Here is a 15,549-nt window from a genome sequence, read left to right on the forward strand (position 1 = left end):
GATTTACCACGAAAATCGTCTGTAGCTGCATTTAGATTGGCAACAGGCCATGATTGTTTGGCCAAACACCTGCATAGAATTGGAATATATCAGTCTCCTAACTGCCCATTGTGCAACTCAAACCAAGAAATGGATTCGGAACACCTCAAAATCTGTGCTTCAGTGGCTGACCATGATAATATCTTTGAAAAATATTGGAATGCAAGAGGTCAAATGACTTTATTGTCAAACGCCTGGCATTAGAAAACAACAACAACAAAATTTGAGAACACAATCACAAGGGAAAAATATGGAACTCTCGGCATCATAATCCACAGCTAATTCCCGATTTACCACGAAAATCGTCTGTAGCTGCATTTAGATTGGCAACAGGCCATGATTGTTTGGCCAAACACCGGCATAGAATTGGAATATATCAGCCCCCTAACTGCCCATTGTGCAACTCAAACCAAGAAATGGATTCGGAACACCTCAAAGTCTGTGCTTCAGTGGCTGACCATGATAATATCTTTGAAAAATATTGGAGTGCAAGAGGTCAAATGACTTTGTCAAATGCCTGGTATTGGAAAACAACAACAACTTTCTATCAGTTTGGTACGCTTATAAAAATAGTAGTGGTCAGATTATTGGAATGAACATTTCCTTCAATAGTATGCTGTTTGAGAAGGATGAACTGTCAGATTTACTGATATCATATGTCTGCGAATCCAGGAACATATCACCAAAATGGATTGGTCCATGCTGAACAAGTTCAAAAAACATTTCTAGTTACTTCGGCCTGGCAAGAATCCAGCAGAAATGTTTTGTCCAGCATGACAATGCACGCCTTCACACAAATCTGCGAACCCAGGAACACATCTCTAAAATGGGATGGTCCATGCTGAACAAGCTCAAACATTTCTGGCGAGTTTGGCCTGGCAAGAATCCAGCAGAAATGTTTTGTCCAGCATGACAATGCACGCCTTCACACAAATCTGCGTCTCTGTTTTGTTACTCAACTGCAGAATATGTAATAACTATGAAAAATGCTGAAAACTAAGTTCATTAGACATTCAAATGATTTATTTTCAATGAAGAATACCAGGCATTTTGAAAGTTATTTGTTTGCATAATAAAGGAACATACTCCCTCTGGATATTTTTTATGCCAAATTCTCTTTCTTGAACGTTCAGTTTTTGAGTTTCAACGCGAAAATGCAATAACAATGTCAGGACGATCAGTGGGTTTTTCATGTGGGAGTAAAGCAATAGCTATTTCATTTCATTGTGGATTGTAGGTGAAAGTTAAAAAAAAAAGTCACGTTTGCTTTGCTTTCGAACATTAGACATAGCATCTTGGTATAGCTGCTGCATGTAGAGCTTGAAATGAGAGAATAAAATCATTTTATCCTGCTAAGAGATCTTGCTGAAATTATTGGGAGACTACAAAATGTTGTAGGCCTCTTATTTTATCAGTAGTAATACCTTTTGGTCTTTCCTTAGGAACTGTAATTTTTACGCTCTCTCAAGCCAATTCTGAAGAGAATGACGCATATAAATATCTACACCACACTGCCATTAAGTTTATGAAAAAAACCCACCTCCACTTGATTAGTAACAATAAAAATATTTGATTTTTAATAACAATATTATCTTACGTAAGTTTTGTAGCCGCCACTCAGTAAACTATATAAATGAAGATCTAATTTAAGATGTTCTCTACATCTACTCACATAACCCCAAAACGTTTCACTTTCATATCATCAATATAGCATTAATATATGTAATTAATGAAAAATAGTCACATCATGGCATTAACTATAATAATATTTCATTTCTAATGGTAATAATGTCATCAATCTCAGGTTTATAGATTTTAATATCCAATACACAGCTGTACTCAGAAAATTACACACTGCAGAATCAGATCTGTAAATTATTTTTAGTAAGTCTTGAAGTTTTTAATAACCAATTGAATTTGAACTCTAAAATGTCAGCAATCCTGCAAGTCGTGGCCTTCGTGTAATATCCTGTTGTTTATTGTAGTGTGTGTTTTGTTTTATACTGAAATGCAATTACTTAGTGCTCAAAACTGACAACAGATGGAATCTGGAAAATAGGAAAATTATGTAGGAAAATTGACATTTCGTTGAAAACTACTATTTTTCTGAAAATATTTTGATGCCAAGGTCCAAAATGAGGGATCACTCATTAAAATCCGTTCAGCCGTTTTCCCGTAATTTTCATTACCAGTTCAAATTATATATATAGATATATACCAGTAGTGATTTTAAAAAATATATACATTTTTGTTCTGGAACATTGTTCTTGTTCAGCTAAACCACTGGGGACACCAGATAATTCGCCAAGAAGACTGCAGAAACACTCTGATAATCTAATACAGTGAAACCTGTTCAAATCGGAACCTGAATAATCCGGAATCCTGTCTATTTCGGAACAGTTTATTGGTCCTGGCGAAATTTGTATGTATTATGTGTAATTTTTCCTGAATAAAACGGAAACTGTCTGCTACTGTTCAAAACGGAAACAATATTTTGGACACACTATATTTTGTAACCATATTTTGAAACAGCGTGTAATTTCAAGGAATATACGAAATATGTAGGTCACTAAGATAAAAACAAGTTTTCTTTGCAAAATTTTAGAGGGTACGAGGGTGTGTTGGCCTGTCGGTCATAAATTTTATTACCCTGTTGACTAGGCAGACGAGTCCCTTCAAAGGTTGTCAATGCTTCACATCCGTATGCTATCGTAGCTAGACAGAGCGCAAGTGTAGTGATTTCCTGGTGAAAAAAAGTTGCGTAAAATGTGGCATTAACATTAAGTGATGAAGTAAAAGTTATCGAGATAAAGGAAAGTTAGAAACAAAGTCTATGTAAATTAATGTTGAAGTTCAGTGGAAAACTCAGGTGTGACACTTTGAAGATTAAAGATCATAATGAGTGAGTGGCTTACGGCCGATATTAGTGACAAAAAAGAAACCAGAAAGCAACTGTTTATGTGAAAATATATGAACTGTTGTGGGAGTGAGTTCTTCATGACCTTTCAAAGAACAAGCCAATTTCTGGATCTATTCTGCAAAGCAAGCTATTGAACTGGGAAAGAAATTAAATAAACCAGAATTCAAGGCTTCTAATAGATGGCTCCTAGTCCAATTAATTAATAATGTGCAGTGATATGCAGTACAATATTAGAGTATAGTGTTAGATACTAAAGAGAATGAGATTAGTACACTTCAGTAATGTTTAATGACTAATGAGTGAGTTACGATAATATTTATACAGAAAATGAGATTTTAATCAAGATGATTCACCAACGGAATAAGCGACAGAAAGCTGATTTAATGTGATTAGTGTTAAATGGAATATTTTGTACTTCTTTGCAATTTGCGGCATGCCATTTTGTTTTTCATGTATATGAATGACAAAATATTCCATTTTAATGTCACACCTGAATAATACGGAAACCTGTCCACAACGGAAAAAAAATTAGGACCATGTCACTTCCGTCTTGAACAGGTTTCACTGTATATCAAAGCATACTGCAATATACAGAGCCTTCAACTTACGACGCAACCCTAGTCACGACAGACGGGCGGGTGATAGGCCGGTTTTTATAGTGGGAAAACCCAGTGGTTTTGTGCTGTGGCAGGTAGGTAGGTAGGCGGATAGGCCCGCGAATGGGGTATGTTAAAACATAAAGTGTTTGTGAACAATCCTCGTACATTAGAGGAACTTCAAAGAAATTCGGGCCATGATCTCCAGCATTTCAAGGCAGGAATTGGATCGCGTATTTCAGCATCTCCTTCACCGGTGTGAGCGTTGTATTGAAGCTGGCAGAGGTTATTCTGAACATCTTATATCTTAAACACCAATTGATTTTACAGAAGAGTCGACCTTGTTGGCGAGTTGGTATTGCGCTGGCCTTCTATGCCCAAGGTTGCGGGTTCGATCCCGGGCCAAGTCGATGGCAATTAAGTGTGCAAGTGTCGTTAAATAAATCATAACATTTAACATTTTTACAGAAGATAAACTAACACTAAATATGGGTAGAAAGAATGCCTGCCAGGCCACTTAGCAATTCAATTACCGCACAACACCACTAGGTGTTACCGCTTCAGAGTACTGCCCACCTGCCAGTGCCTGGGTTGTGCCTAAGTTGATGGCGCTGTACTTAACTTTGCAACTTGTGCAAAAACTGGCCATTGCAATCAACATAATTATTTTGATGCATTAGAGAACCAAAAAGTATCAAACACTTTCTTATATACCGCACAACTATTTTCTGATAAACTACATAATTGGAACAGGCAGTTATGAATACAATATAATAACTTCTCAACAACCCTAGCCATTAACATAATAAAAATTAGTGTCACGAAAATGATACCTGGCCCCGGAACAATTTTTCCCTTGAAATTATTCAAATCTGCTTTACAGGGAGTTTCACCTGAAAGACTAGATTTGCATAATATATACGTCACTGTGTACGTTAACAGAAAACCACAATTCCAAGTCACACAGAGTTTGTGTGCACTTGATGTGGGTCTCTGGCATTTCGTCAGCCCACGCGAGTTGTGTGGATATAAAGGGAAAAGTTGAGACGGTGTCGGGTGGAGTTCCCGGGTAGCTCAGTTGGGAGAGCACTGGTACGTTCAACCAGAGGTCCCGGGATCGATACCCGGCCCTGGAACAATTTTTCTCTTGAAATTATTCAAATCTGCTTTACAGGGAGTTTCACCTGAAAGACCAGATTTGCATAATATATACGTCACTGTGTATGTTAACAGAAAACCACAATTCCAAGTCACACAGAGTTTGTGTGCACTCGATGTGGGTCTCTGGCATTTCGTCAGCCCACGCGAGTTGTGGGGATATAAAGGGAAAAGTTGAGATGGTGTCGGGTGGAGTTTCCAGGTAGCTCAGTTGGGAGAGCACTGGTACGTTCAACCAGAGGTCCCAGGATCGATACCCGGCCCCGGAACAATTTTTCTCTTGAAATTATTCAAATCTGCTTTACAGGGAGTTTCACCTGAAAGACTAGATTTGCATGATACATACTACTTTCTCAGTTTAGATTTTATGTATTTCAGTTTCTTTATCATGTTGTGAATGATATTACTGTTTAAAGTTATTTTATTAACTAACTTTGAAAACACGTACATAAATGAACCCCTTTTACTGTGCACAGAAATTAGAAGATGAACTTAACACCTTTCCTGGTTTGCACATAAAAGGGATCCTTTATAATCCCAGAATGTGAAATATTTGACTTCGTACACTTTAAGTAAATGGAATTCATTTCTGCAAAATTACCATAATATAACTCTTCGTGTATTGTATTTCCGTCTAATATTATTTTGCTTTTTCCAAAAATCACAGCCTAAAATTAGTAGCAATATGAAAATGTGTTTGTCCTTCGTAATGAGATTGTGTATTACATTTGAAGTCCAGTGAAAATAATTTATGAACAAATCCTCTCCAGTACAAAACATGTATGTGTGCAGTTGACAGTCAAGAGCAGTTAACTTTCCATTGCAATGACGATCTAAAATTAATTTGTGTAGGTATCTTAAAGTGCTGAACATTTTTGTCATAAGTTTTCAATTGTGTAGATAACAGTTGTTTTTTTTTTAAGAGGAAATTTAAGTATATTTTTACTATTATATTAATTTTATAAAGCAATTCAGTTAGATATTTTTAACCTCAAATTTTTGTAAAATTTTTTTCAATTGAAGATATTATTACATGAGTAATAATTAATATCTTTGCCATGAAAATTTTTAGCGACGTATTAAATATCTACATAATTTAATTATCGTTTCATCTTATGTAAGAAATAACATTAAAAATAAAATTCTCATGTGCATTATTCACGGATAAATTGACTTCTAAGTCCTGAATTGCGTCAGACAACAAATGTATGAAATGCATAATGCATGCTGTTTACTGTTTAAAACTGATTTTAAAACTGAAAGGAATGTCTCGAAAATCCGTTTTATTGAAAGGAAAACACCACCAAGTGGTTGAAGAGTACAGGAACAGTGCAAACAAATTGAACTTAGCAACAATAACAAACTGCCAAATATGTAACAAAAATGAAATTTTGAACAAACAGCACCCACCTTCTCTGCGACAAACTAAACTCTGATAAAAAGTAGAACTACAACATTGAAGCATTTTATTGGGAAGCTAGAGAAAGAACGACGCAAATCGGCTAATTGCCATTTGACAAGAACATTAAGAACAGCAACACATTGTTGCACAATTTCCAGTGTCAACATTTTTCAGGCCTAGGGAAATCACAGAAACCGTATCATAAACCACCCTCTAATGCATTATCCTCTCACAAAAAAAAAAAAAAACAGCCGACTATCTTTCTCATCACATAAAATGTCAGAAAGTGCTATCCTTTGGTTAAATGAACAATAATTACTTCTGGTCAGTGGTTATGTAACGTGGGAAAGTAAATAATTTCGGAATGTACAAAATGTACAAGAGAAAGTATGTGTCATCTTGATGACACTATTTATTTTCTGTAGTATTTTGTGCAGGGAATGCTAAACTGTGTTGTTCAAAGTTAGGTTTTGTTGAAGGCTGCTAGATTTTCTGAAAAATGATTTTTTGAGCTTTGAATTTTTAATTTTACTCAAAATAAATAAATACGCATTGTTAAAAGAATTATGCACTGTTATAGAAGCTTCGGCATTCAACATTTATTTTATATTAACAGTAGTTCACAAAACTTGATTAATCCATTCTGGCAAGATATTTTCCATATCTTTTTCTATAATTCCCATGAGAAAGATAATATTCAACAGAAGACGATACAATTATCACCTAGAACGAAAGAGGGACTTTGGAAGACCAATAAAACTATGGAGTATCTACCCACAATAGTTCAGATACTGTATTTTCTCGAATACCCGGCACCCTTGAATAAGCCATGCATCCCATTTTTGAAAAGGCAGAAAAAAAATTAAAACAAACATAAATTACAAACATAAAACTTTCAACAAACAATTAAACACAAATACATTTCAGTTAACAATAAATAAATAAATTTTATCCTGGTCAAATTCCATCCTATGCACACGCATTGCACGCATGTATTGAATTTGTTGTGCAGTAATTTCTTCATCCTGCCTAAGGTTTTTCCGTGGTTTTCCTAAGGCGTAAGACAAATGTCGGGATGAGCCCTAAAAGAAATGGGCCACGGACCTGCACTCATATCCCCATGAATCCCCCTAATTACTCTAAATTAATTAATAATTACATCTCTCCCCTCTCTTCGTAATTGAGTCACCATAAAGCCAAATGGCTGGTCTCTAAATTGAGACGATTCAACAAGGCTCATGACAACAATCACCTCCTACATAATAGCCAAATCGGCTAGTCTCATATATATGAGACAACTCATCCTGCCTAAGGTATTCCGTGGTTTTCCTAAGGCGTAAGACAAATGTCGGGATGAGCCCTATAAGAAATGGGCCACGGACCTATATGCCCTTCCCCATAAATATTCCCCTTTTCTTGTAAACGACGTGTCCCCTAGTTCAGAACCTATAAATTGTCTATTAAATGTACGAGGTCACTCAATTAGTCGCAATTTGAAAGGACAGGGAACCTCTCAAATTGCAGATTTAGATTTCACAGCGCTTCTTCTGACGGCCTGCACTTGCCTTGTCATCGAACAACAGATGACAACGTCTTCACGACTCCACTTGCACTGCGAAACGGCTAAGCCCCTTTCAATGTGCAAGATAACACCTGCCATCCTAACGGCAAACACCAGCTATCTCCTCCTCTCCCCGTCCCGTGATCACTTGATCACATTTCAGTCCCCCTCGCATATGTGGTACCTAAGAGGTTACGTCCATTTTTGGTTTTCCCCTTCAAAATTTTCTAGAGCTCCTTCAGTGGAGCAGCATACTCTGGAGTGAGACTAGTGGCCAACAGGCTTGGAGCTCACATATTTAGTTTCGTACAGCCCCCAACCCCTTGCAAGGACGCGTTATGCGTACCTTTAAATTTTTCCTCCCAATTATCCCCTTCGATTTTTCGAGTAATTTCTTATATTCAGCAGTATATGTTTTTGAGTATTTCATAATGTCCTGGAGCTAATATCTCCAATGTTTGAAACCTACATACAGGTTCCATCATCAGGGCAAATAGGTTGTACCTATTATTGTTACAGGTCATGTAGATTGGAGATGTAAGTTCCAGGACATAATGGAATATCTAAAAGTCTGTTTCTGAATGCATTCAACTTGAAATTTTAAAAACTATATCTGTTTTTTCGAAAGATGGGACATGACAGTTAAGCTGCCAAAGTTTAAACTACAGCACTACATTGCCAATTTGGGTGACCTCCAGCTAACGGCTGATGTTAAAATATTAACGTTTGACACGAAAATCATTAGAGAATGAAACACGAAACATATTAACATCTAACATTGTTTGCACAACAAATGGTGCCAAGAGAGCTATTGAACACTCACCACGTGGGAACTTCACCACGAGCTTTAAGCATTGACATAAACATTACCGTAAGACGTTAACATGAAAGTTTACAAACTCCAAACTTTCATGCTTATGCTTACGTGATTTGCAAACAGAACAATTGTGGAGTGCTGAAGTATATGACAGAATATGAGGAAATGGCGTCGTCGTTATGTTTCCATGGTTACCAAGTATGTTTGCTGTTATATTTATGTTCCCATCGTGAATGATGGTATGACTTCTTGATTTTACTGTAATGTTAAGTTAACGCTTACGTTATGTTTAATTTTCATTGTGAATGAGCCTTAATTTTGGCAACTTAACCACTGTTACCATGGCAACAGGCCTCTGACGCTGTGTGATATTCAGTTGTTTTTCCAATCTCAGCACTAATGTCTTGTCCCATCTTTAGGAAAAATAGGTATAGTACCATTTCTTATGCCCATATTTTTAATTCTGTTCAGTTTTACGCAGTTATTTACGTTATTTAATGATTTCATCTTAATCTGCTTACATTTTATTAAATTCATTTTGTACTGACATTCAGATAGTGAATTTATTTTATTTTAATATCGTCTACATAAGATATAAGTTAAATGTATTATCATTTTTGTTGGATCTAAATTGTAGAATGTGTAAAATGGATCAAAGTTTTTTTTTTTTTTTTTTGCAAGGTTATTGTATTTAATTTGGGTTTACTTTTTCTAGCGTATTAAATATTAACGAGTTAATTTATTTTCTGCAGAATAAGAAATTGGATGATATTCTGATTGTTGCAGGTTGCATATAAGCTAGAGAAGCGTGGTGGAGGTCGCAGCCAGACAAAACTTTTTAGTAATGATACACGACCTGGTAAATTGGGAGAGGAAGCGCCCTTCATTGCAATACCAAAACGTTATCGTAAAATTGATGTAAAATATTCAAAGATGGGAATGGAAGACTTTGATTTTGATCAGTATAATAAGACAAGTTTCTCCGGCCTTGAAGCTACTCTTCCTAATTCTTATTGCAATGCAATGCTTCAGGTGAGTATGAGTTGCTGTTCATATTGTTGGTTTCTTTACTGTCCAACCAAAATGGAGCAGGTGCTAGTGCTACATCTCCACTTTTCTCGTTTTATAAATCCTTAGGTTATGGAGATATATAGATTTTGATGGAGAAGTTGAAGCTATCTGTTCGACACTTCAAAATCTGTTGCACCAAATCTCTTATTTTCAACACACTGTTATATTAATTGATTCTAAAGCACAGTCAGTATCTCATGAAACCTATCTGCGCGTGAGAGGAAGGAAAAATTGCACTGAGAAGCTTCCCTTCCTTGCTATGCTTCGACTTGCAACTAGCTAACTCGCTTACCCCCGCCATAAGGTTCTTACTATGAGCTACGGTGCACGAATGCATTTGGTTTCACGAGATAATGAATGATCTATATTACTACTACAACAACCAATCTGTCACCTAAAAGTAAAATAACTGATTGTTGGAAAATTATATTCCTTCTGATGAAGTTTAATTAGAGGATAGTTTTTCAATGGCACACTGTCGATTATCTGGTAATGAAGCTGCTGACTGTCTTGCTAAGAAGGAAAGTAAAATCTTACAAAATCCCATGTAAACTTGATCACTTTCAACAGTTAAAAGATTAATCAACTCAAAATTTGAACGTATAATATCATACCATTTCCACGAAATTTAAAATAATAAAAGATTGGAGTATTCCAGTGTGCAACAAAATATAATTCCTGAGTATCCAAGGCAAAGTGCAGTTGCATCCTTTAGGTTACTCTTGACTGTTTGTCGAAACACTTGAACAAAATTGGAATTATTTCTTCACCACTTTGCCCATTGTGCATTCTTCAGGAAGAAATGGATCAGAATCATCTTCAACGATGTCCAGCCCTTTACTGTAAACCCGCTGTGTGTGAGAAATATTGGAGAGCAAGAGAGTTAATGGCTTTATTGACAAGAACTCTGCATTAGTTAACAACAAGATAATGTTGGTTTTAAGAAACTTAGAAAATCTTAAAAGTTTAAAATACTAAAAAAATAAGATACAATTTTTGTTACACCAATCAAATTGTCTTACCTCTGTTGTGATTTTATGCTGAATGTAAACAGATTTCTGCTATCATGCATATTCGCTTGTTCACTCACTCGGTCACTCACTCATCACTCACTCACTCATCACTCACTCGGTCACTCACTCATCAATCACTCAGTCACTCACTCATCACTCACTCATCACTCACTCGGTCACTCACTCATCACTCACTCACTCATCACTCACTCACTCATCACTCACTCAGTCACTCACTCATCACTCACTCATCAATCACTCAGTCACTCACTCATCAATCACTCAGTCACTCACTCATCACTCACTCATCAATCACTCAGTCACTCACTCATCACTCACTCATCACTCACTCGGTCACTCACTCATCACTCACTCATCACTCACTCAGTCACTCACTCATCAATCACTCAGTCACTCACTCACTCAGTTACTCACTCACTCATCAATCACTCAGTCACTCACTCACTCAGTTACTCACTCACTCATCAATCACTCAGTCACTCATCAATCACTCAGTCACTCATCACTCACTCAGTCACTCACTCATCACTCACTCAGTCACTCACTCAGTTACTCACTCACTCAGTCACACCCATCACTCAGTCACTCACTCACTCAGTTACTCACTCACTCAGTCACTCACTCATCAATCACTCAGTCACTCACTCACTCAGTTACTCACTCACTCATCAATCACTCAGTCACTCATCACTCACTCAGTTACTCATCACTCATTCAGTCACACCCATCTCTCACTCAGTCACTCACCTACTCAGTCACTCACTCAGTCACTCACTCAGTTACTCACTCACTCAGTCACTCACTCATCACTCACTCAGTCACTCACTCAGTTACTCACTCAGTCACTCACTCAGTCACACTCATCACTCACTCAGTCACTCACTCACTCACTCAGTCACTCACTCACTCAGTCACTCACTCAGTCACTCACTCACTCATGACTCATTCAGTCACTAACTCATGACTCACTCAGTCACTCACTCATCACTCACTCACTCAGTTACTCACTCACTCAGTCACTCACTCACTCAGGCACTCACTCAGTCACTCACTCACTCATGACTCATTCAGTCACTAACTCATCACTCACTCAGTCACTCACTCACTCATGACTCATTCAGTCACTAACTCATCACTCACTCAGTCACTCACTCATCACTCACTCAGTCACTCACTCAGTTACTCACTCACTCACTCAGTCACTCACTCACTCATGACTCATTCAGTCACTAACTCATCACTCACTCAGTCACTCACTCATCACTCACTCAGTCACTCACTCAGTTACTCACTCACTCAGTCACTCACTCACTCAGTCACACCCATCACTCACTCAGTCACTCACTCAGTTACTCACTCACTCAGTCACACCCATCACTCACTCAGTCACACCCATCACTCAGTCACTCACTCACTCAGTTACTCACTCACTCAGTCACTCACTCATCACTCACTCAGTCACTCACTCAGTTACTCACTCAGTCACTCACTCAGTCACACTCATCACTCACTCAGTCACTCACTCACTCAGTCACTCACTCACTCATCACTCACTCAGTCACTCACTCACTCACTTTCATACACATCCTCACATTCACACACACACACTCCCTCTCCCCCTTTTCCGCCCACTCCCACTCACCTTCTCCTCTATCCCCTCCTCCTCTTTCCCTCTCCTTCCCCTCCCTACCCTGGATCCATCTCTTTCCGCTCTCTCCCTCTCCCCCTCTCTCTGCATTTGCCCTGATATGTTTTTTTTTATTACCAAAACATCTGAGTGAAATAAAATTAAATAAAAACCGTTCCTTAGGTAAATATGTTGACACTTGTGAGTTTAAACAAACTGTTGATGTGGGATATTTAAACAACACTTGATCCAGTGTGCTGATGAGTATGATGGTGTTGCAGGTCCTGTACTACATGAGCCCAGTACGTAGTATTCTGCTGTCACACATGTGCCACAAAGAATTCTGTTTGGCATGTGAGCTTGGCTACTTGTTCCATATGCTTGATATCTCACAAGGATTTCCTTGCCAATCCAGCAACTTTCTGCGAGCTTTCCGCACGGTTCCTGAAGCATCAGCCCTTGGTCTTATTCTTTCTGACCAGAATCCTGAAAGTAAAAAGAAAGTTAATCTAATACAACTTATTCAGGTATGTTATCTCATAACATGAATCATTTTCTAGAGTATAAGTTCTAACATCGAAATTTTAATAGATGCTAAGAGAGATAACACAAGATCAGTAAAGATTAACCGCAGTGCAGTGCTTGGGTGGCACTTCCAGAGTACAACACTAAAGCCTGTTGTACTCCACTGCTGAGTACACGTTACCTATTAATCCATACTTACAGACAAATGTGCATAGATATTTGAAGAGCAGTGATATATATCTTTGTATGTGAAGGGTTGATGATTTTTAAAGTATAATTTGTTTATATTTTGTCCATTTTTCTGTATTCTCTTCAGAATTATATTTCAAAAAGATATTGTGTTTCTATAGAATATTATTCCCCATAGAGATATTTCTTGAAATTTAGTGTTCTTTTTTCAGATAATAAATGGCGACTCTTTTCTGTTTGCAGAAGAAGGTCATTATTCTTAGTATGCTTATGAACTGTAAAATTTGTCAGCAATTAATTTTAAATTATGAGTTGATTGTTGTAGTCATCTTCAGAACTAGCTAACAAGACCAAATAAGCCTACCTGTAATTGAGGTTCTGGCTGATACATACATCTATTATCAGCCAGTACGTCTCACTTGACGATATGTGTCAGAGGAAGAACAATTGTTTGTATACATCTGTAGTCTGACTAGTGGAATATGTAGCTAGTCAGGGATGTATGCAATGGAGGGGGAAGGAACTGGCCACGCTACCTCATTATCTCCTGGTTTAATTGCCTTATTGGTGTCACTTATGGGGTTCAAACCTGTTGACTAAACAATAAGATCTGCTAAGATTAATGTATCTAAATATAACAGCAAATTTAAATGGTTTAATTATGTAGTATTTAGTATTTATTTATTTAACCTCGTAGAGATAAGGCCGTCAGGCCTTCTCTGCCCCTCTACCAGGAGATTACAACTATAACATGAACAATAAAATTACAATTAATATTAAATTTACAATTACAATAAAAATTAAAATACGACAAGAATACCTGATTAATGCAAGCTAGACATTTTATCATAGAAGTTAAGAACAAAGAATATTTTTGTATTTACTGAATTACAAATTAAACCTACAATAACAAAATTCTATAGTGATGAAATTACCGGATATTGAAATATTTTGTGATAGATTAAGAGAACTATTTACAAGAAACCATGTCTGAACGAGTCTCAATTACTGGCCAAGTGCCTAGTAAGTTTGCGTTTGAATTTAATTTTATTTCGACAGTCCCTGATGCTAGCAGGTAACGAATTCCAGAGTCTTGGCAGGGCTATTGTGAAAGAGAATTATGTGTCATCTGTTGAACTACGGCTTTGACAAGACGAGCATGTGCAGTATTATGTATAAATTGTCGATGGCCCATTCTTTTTGCTGCAAAATGTACACACATGCACATTTCAGCATCACGTTTGTAAACTGTCTCCTATGGGGGTGATTTTTGGGCAGTATGCCATGAAGCAGTTGCAGTTTGTAACAGTGTAGATGCAAATGTTTGTGTACATGTCATGACTGTGGATTTCGGCATATTCAGCTGCCTTTCCTCGGGCTTCCTGTAAAAAAGCCTGCACCCAGTCAGTATCATTGTGGGTAAAGCATGGTTTCCTTGCTTACCTGTTTACAACTGGAGTACCATCACCACCAGCACTCCTGCTGCCTGTTCCAGTGAAGGATGTTGTTGTAAGTGGGGGGATTTCAGTTTCATTCTGTCTGAAAACGACGTTACACCTGCTTTGAGTGACTTCATTTTAGCCAGCCTCAAAATGCACTGCGATTTCTCCTGTGAGGTGAACATTTTCTGATGAAGATTCACTTCCACTCACAACAACTCTCTAGAGCAAGAATGACAACAAATGCCGCATGAAAGAAGCATTTTATATTTTCTCCCCTTGCAAGAGTATGAGTTTGCGTGTAGCATGCTGCCAGTGCATCCAACCAAACTTACAGAGGTTGTCTTAATAATTGCGTAACCACCATTGCAATAAATTAATTGTTTCAGAGATATGATTGTTTCTTTTTCATCAGTTCATTCCCGGACACGGTGTGTATTTATGACTAAGACTTAACGAAATTATCAACAGTAATCTCACTAGAGGTTTTGATTTATCTAGAGAAAGTCAAAACTCGAGTGGGATTTAATTGACTATTACACAATTAGAAGAAAGTATATAAAGATTAGAAGTAACGAAGTACTCCAATACAATAAAATATTAATTGGCTTACGAAAATACAACTGTCTTCAAATGTATTATTGTACCATCTCAACTTTACGCTAGATGGCAGTAGTGTTTTATGATTATGTTTTCTTGTTATCAGTTGTGCCAACTATGGAATCTTCATTGAACTCTGTGGACGGTTACTAGTCAAGAAGGCTTTGTTGATTCAGTTTCATTTTTATTAAAACATTTGCATTTCACTTCAATCATCCAGATCCCGGTAATCAACGTCACTTGACAGATGATTTTCAATAAATCTTAGTATTAAACAATCTCTGATACGTAACTATCCATAATATCATATAGCAGAAGCTATAACAAATATAACCTAAATAATATAAACAAGTGTTAGAAAAGTTTTAATTAGGGATGATGAAATAAACAAGAAACGTTTTAATTAACGATGATGAAATAAAAAATAAACATGAATAATTTTAAAAGAAACAATTATTGAAAGTACAATTTTCAAATTTGAATGTTTTAGTCAACGAGCTAGATACTAACTCGTTGGGTGTATCCCTCAACTTATTCAGGATTTCTGAATGGTGCTCTTCATATATGACCA

The 15,549-nt window shown here is 37.0% G+C and overlaps 1 protein-coding gene across 3 annotated transcripts in view; it reads left to right on the plus strand.

The window, feature by feature from the left end:
* The window catches only part of PAN2 (PAN2-PAN3 deadenylation complex catalytic subunit PAN2), a 121,362-nt gene that overhangs the window by 49,708 nt on the left and 56,105 nt on the right, over positions 1-15,549 (plus strand). For all 3 annotated transcript variants that reach the window (XM_069844581.1, XM_069844582.1, XM_069844583.1), the window contains 2 exons: positions 9,280-9,525; positions 12,507-12,752. In XM_069844581.1, the coding sequence (XP_069700682.1) occupies positions 9,280-9,525; positions 12,507-12,752 (492 nt within the window). The remainder of the gene's footprint in view (positions 1-9,279; positions 9,526-12,506; positions 12,753-15,549) is intronic.

This window comes from Periplaneta americana, chromosome 13, assembly GCF_040183065.1.
Source record: "Periplaneta americana isolate PAMFEO1 chromosome 13, P.americana_PAMFEO1_priV1, whole genome shotgun sequence".
Classification (NCBI taxonomy): Eukaryota; Metazoa; Arthropoda; class Insecta; order Blattodea; family Blattidae; genus Periplaneta; species Periplaneta americana.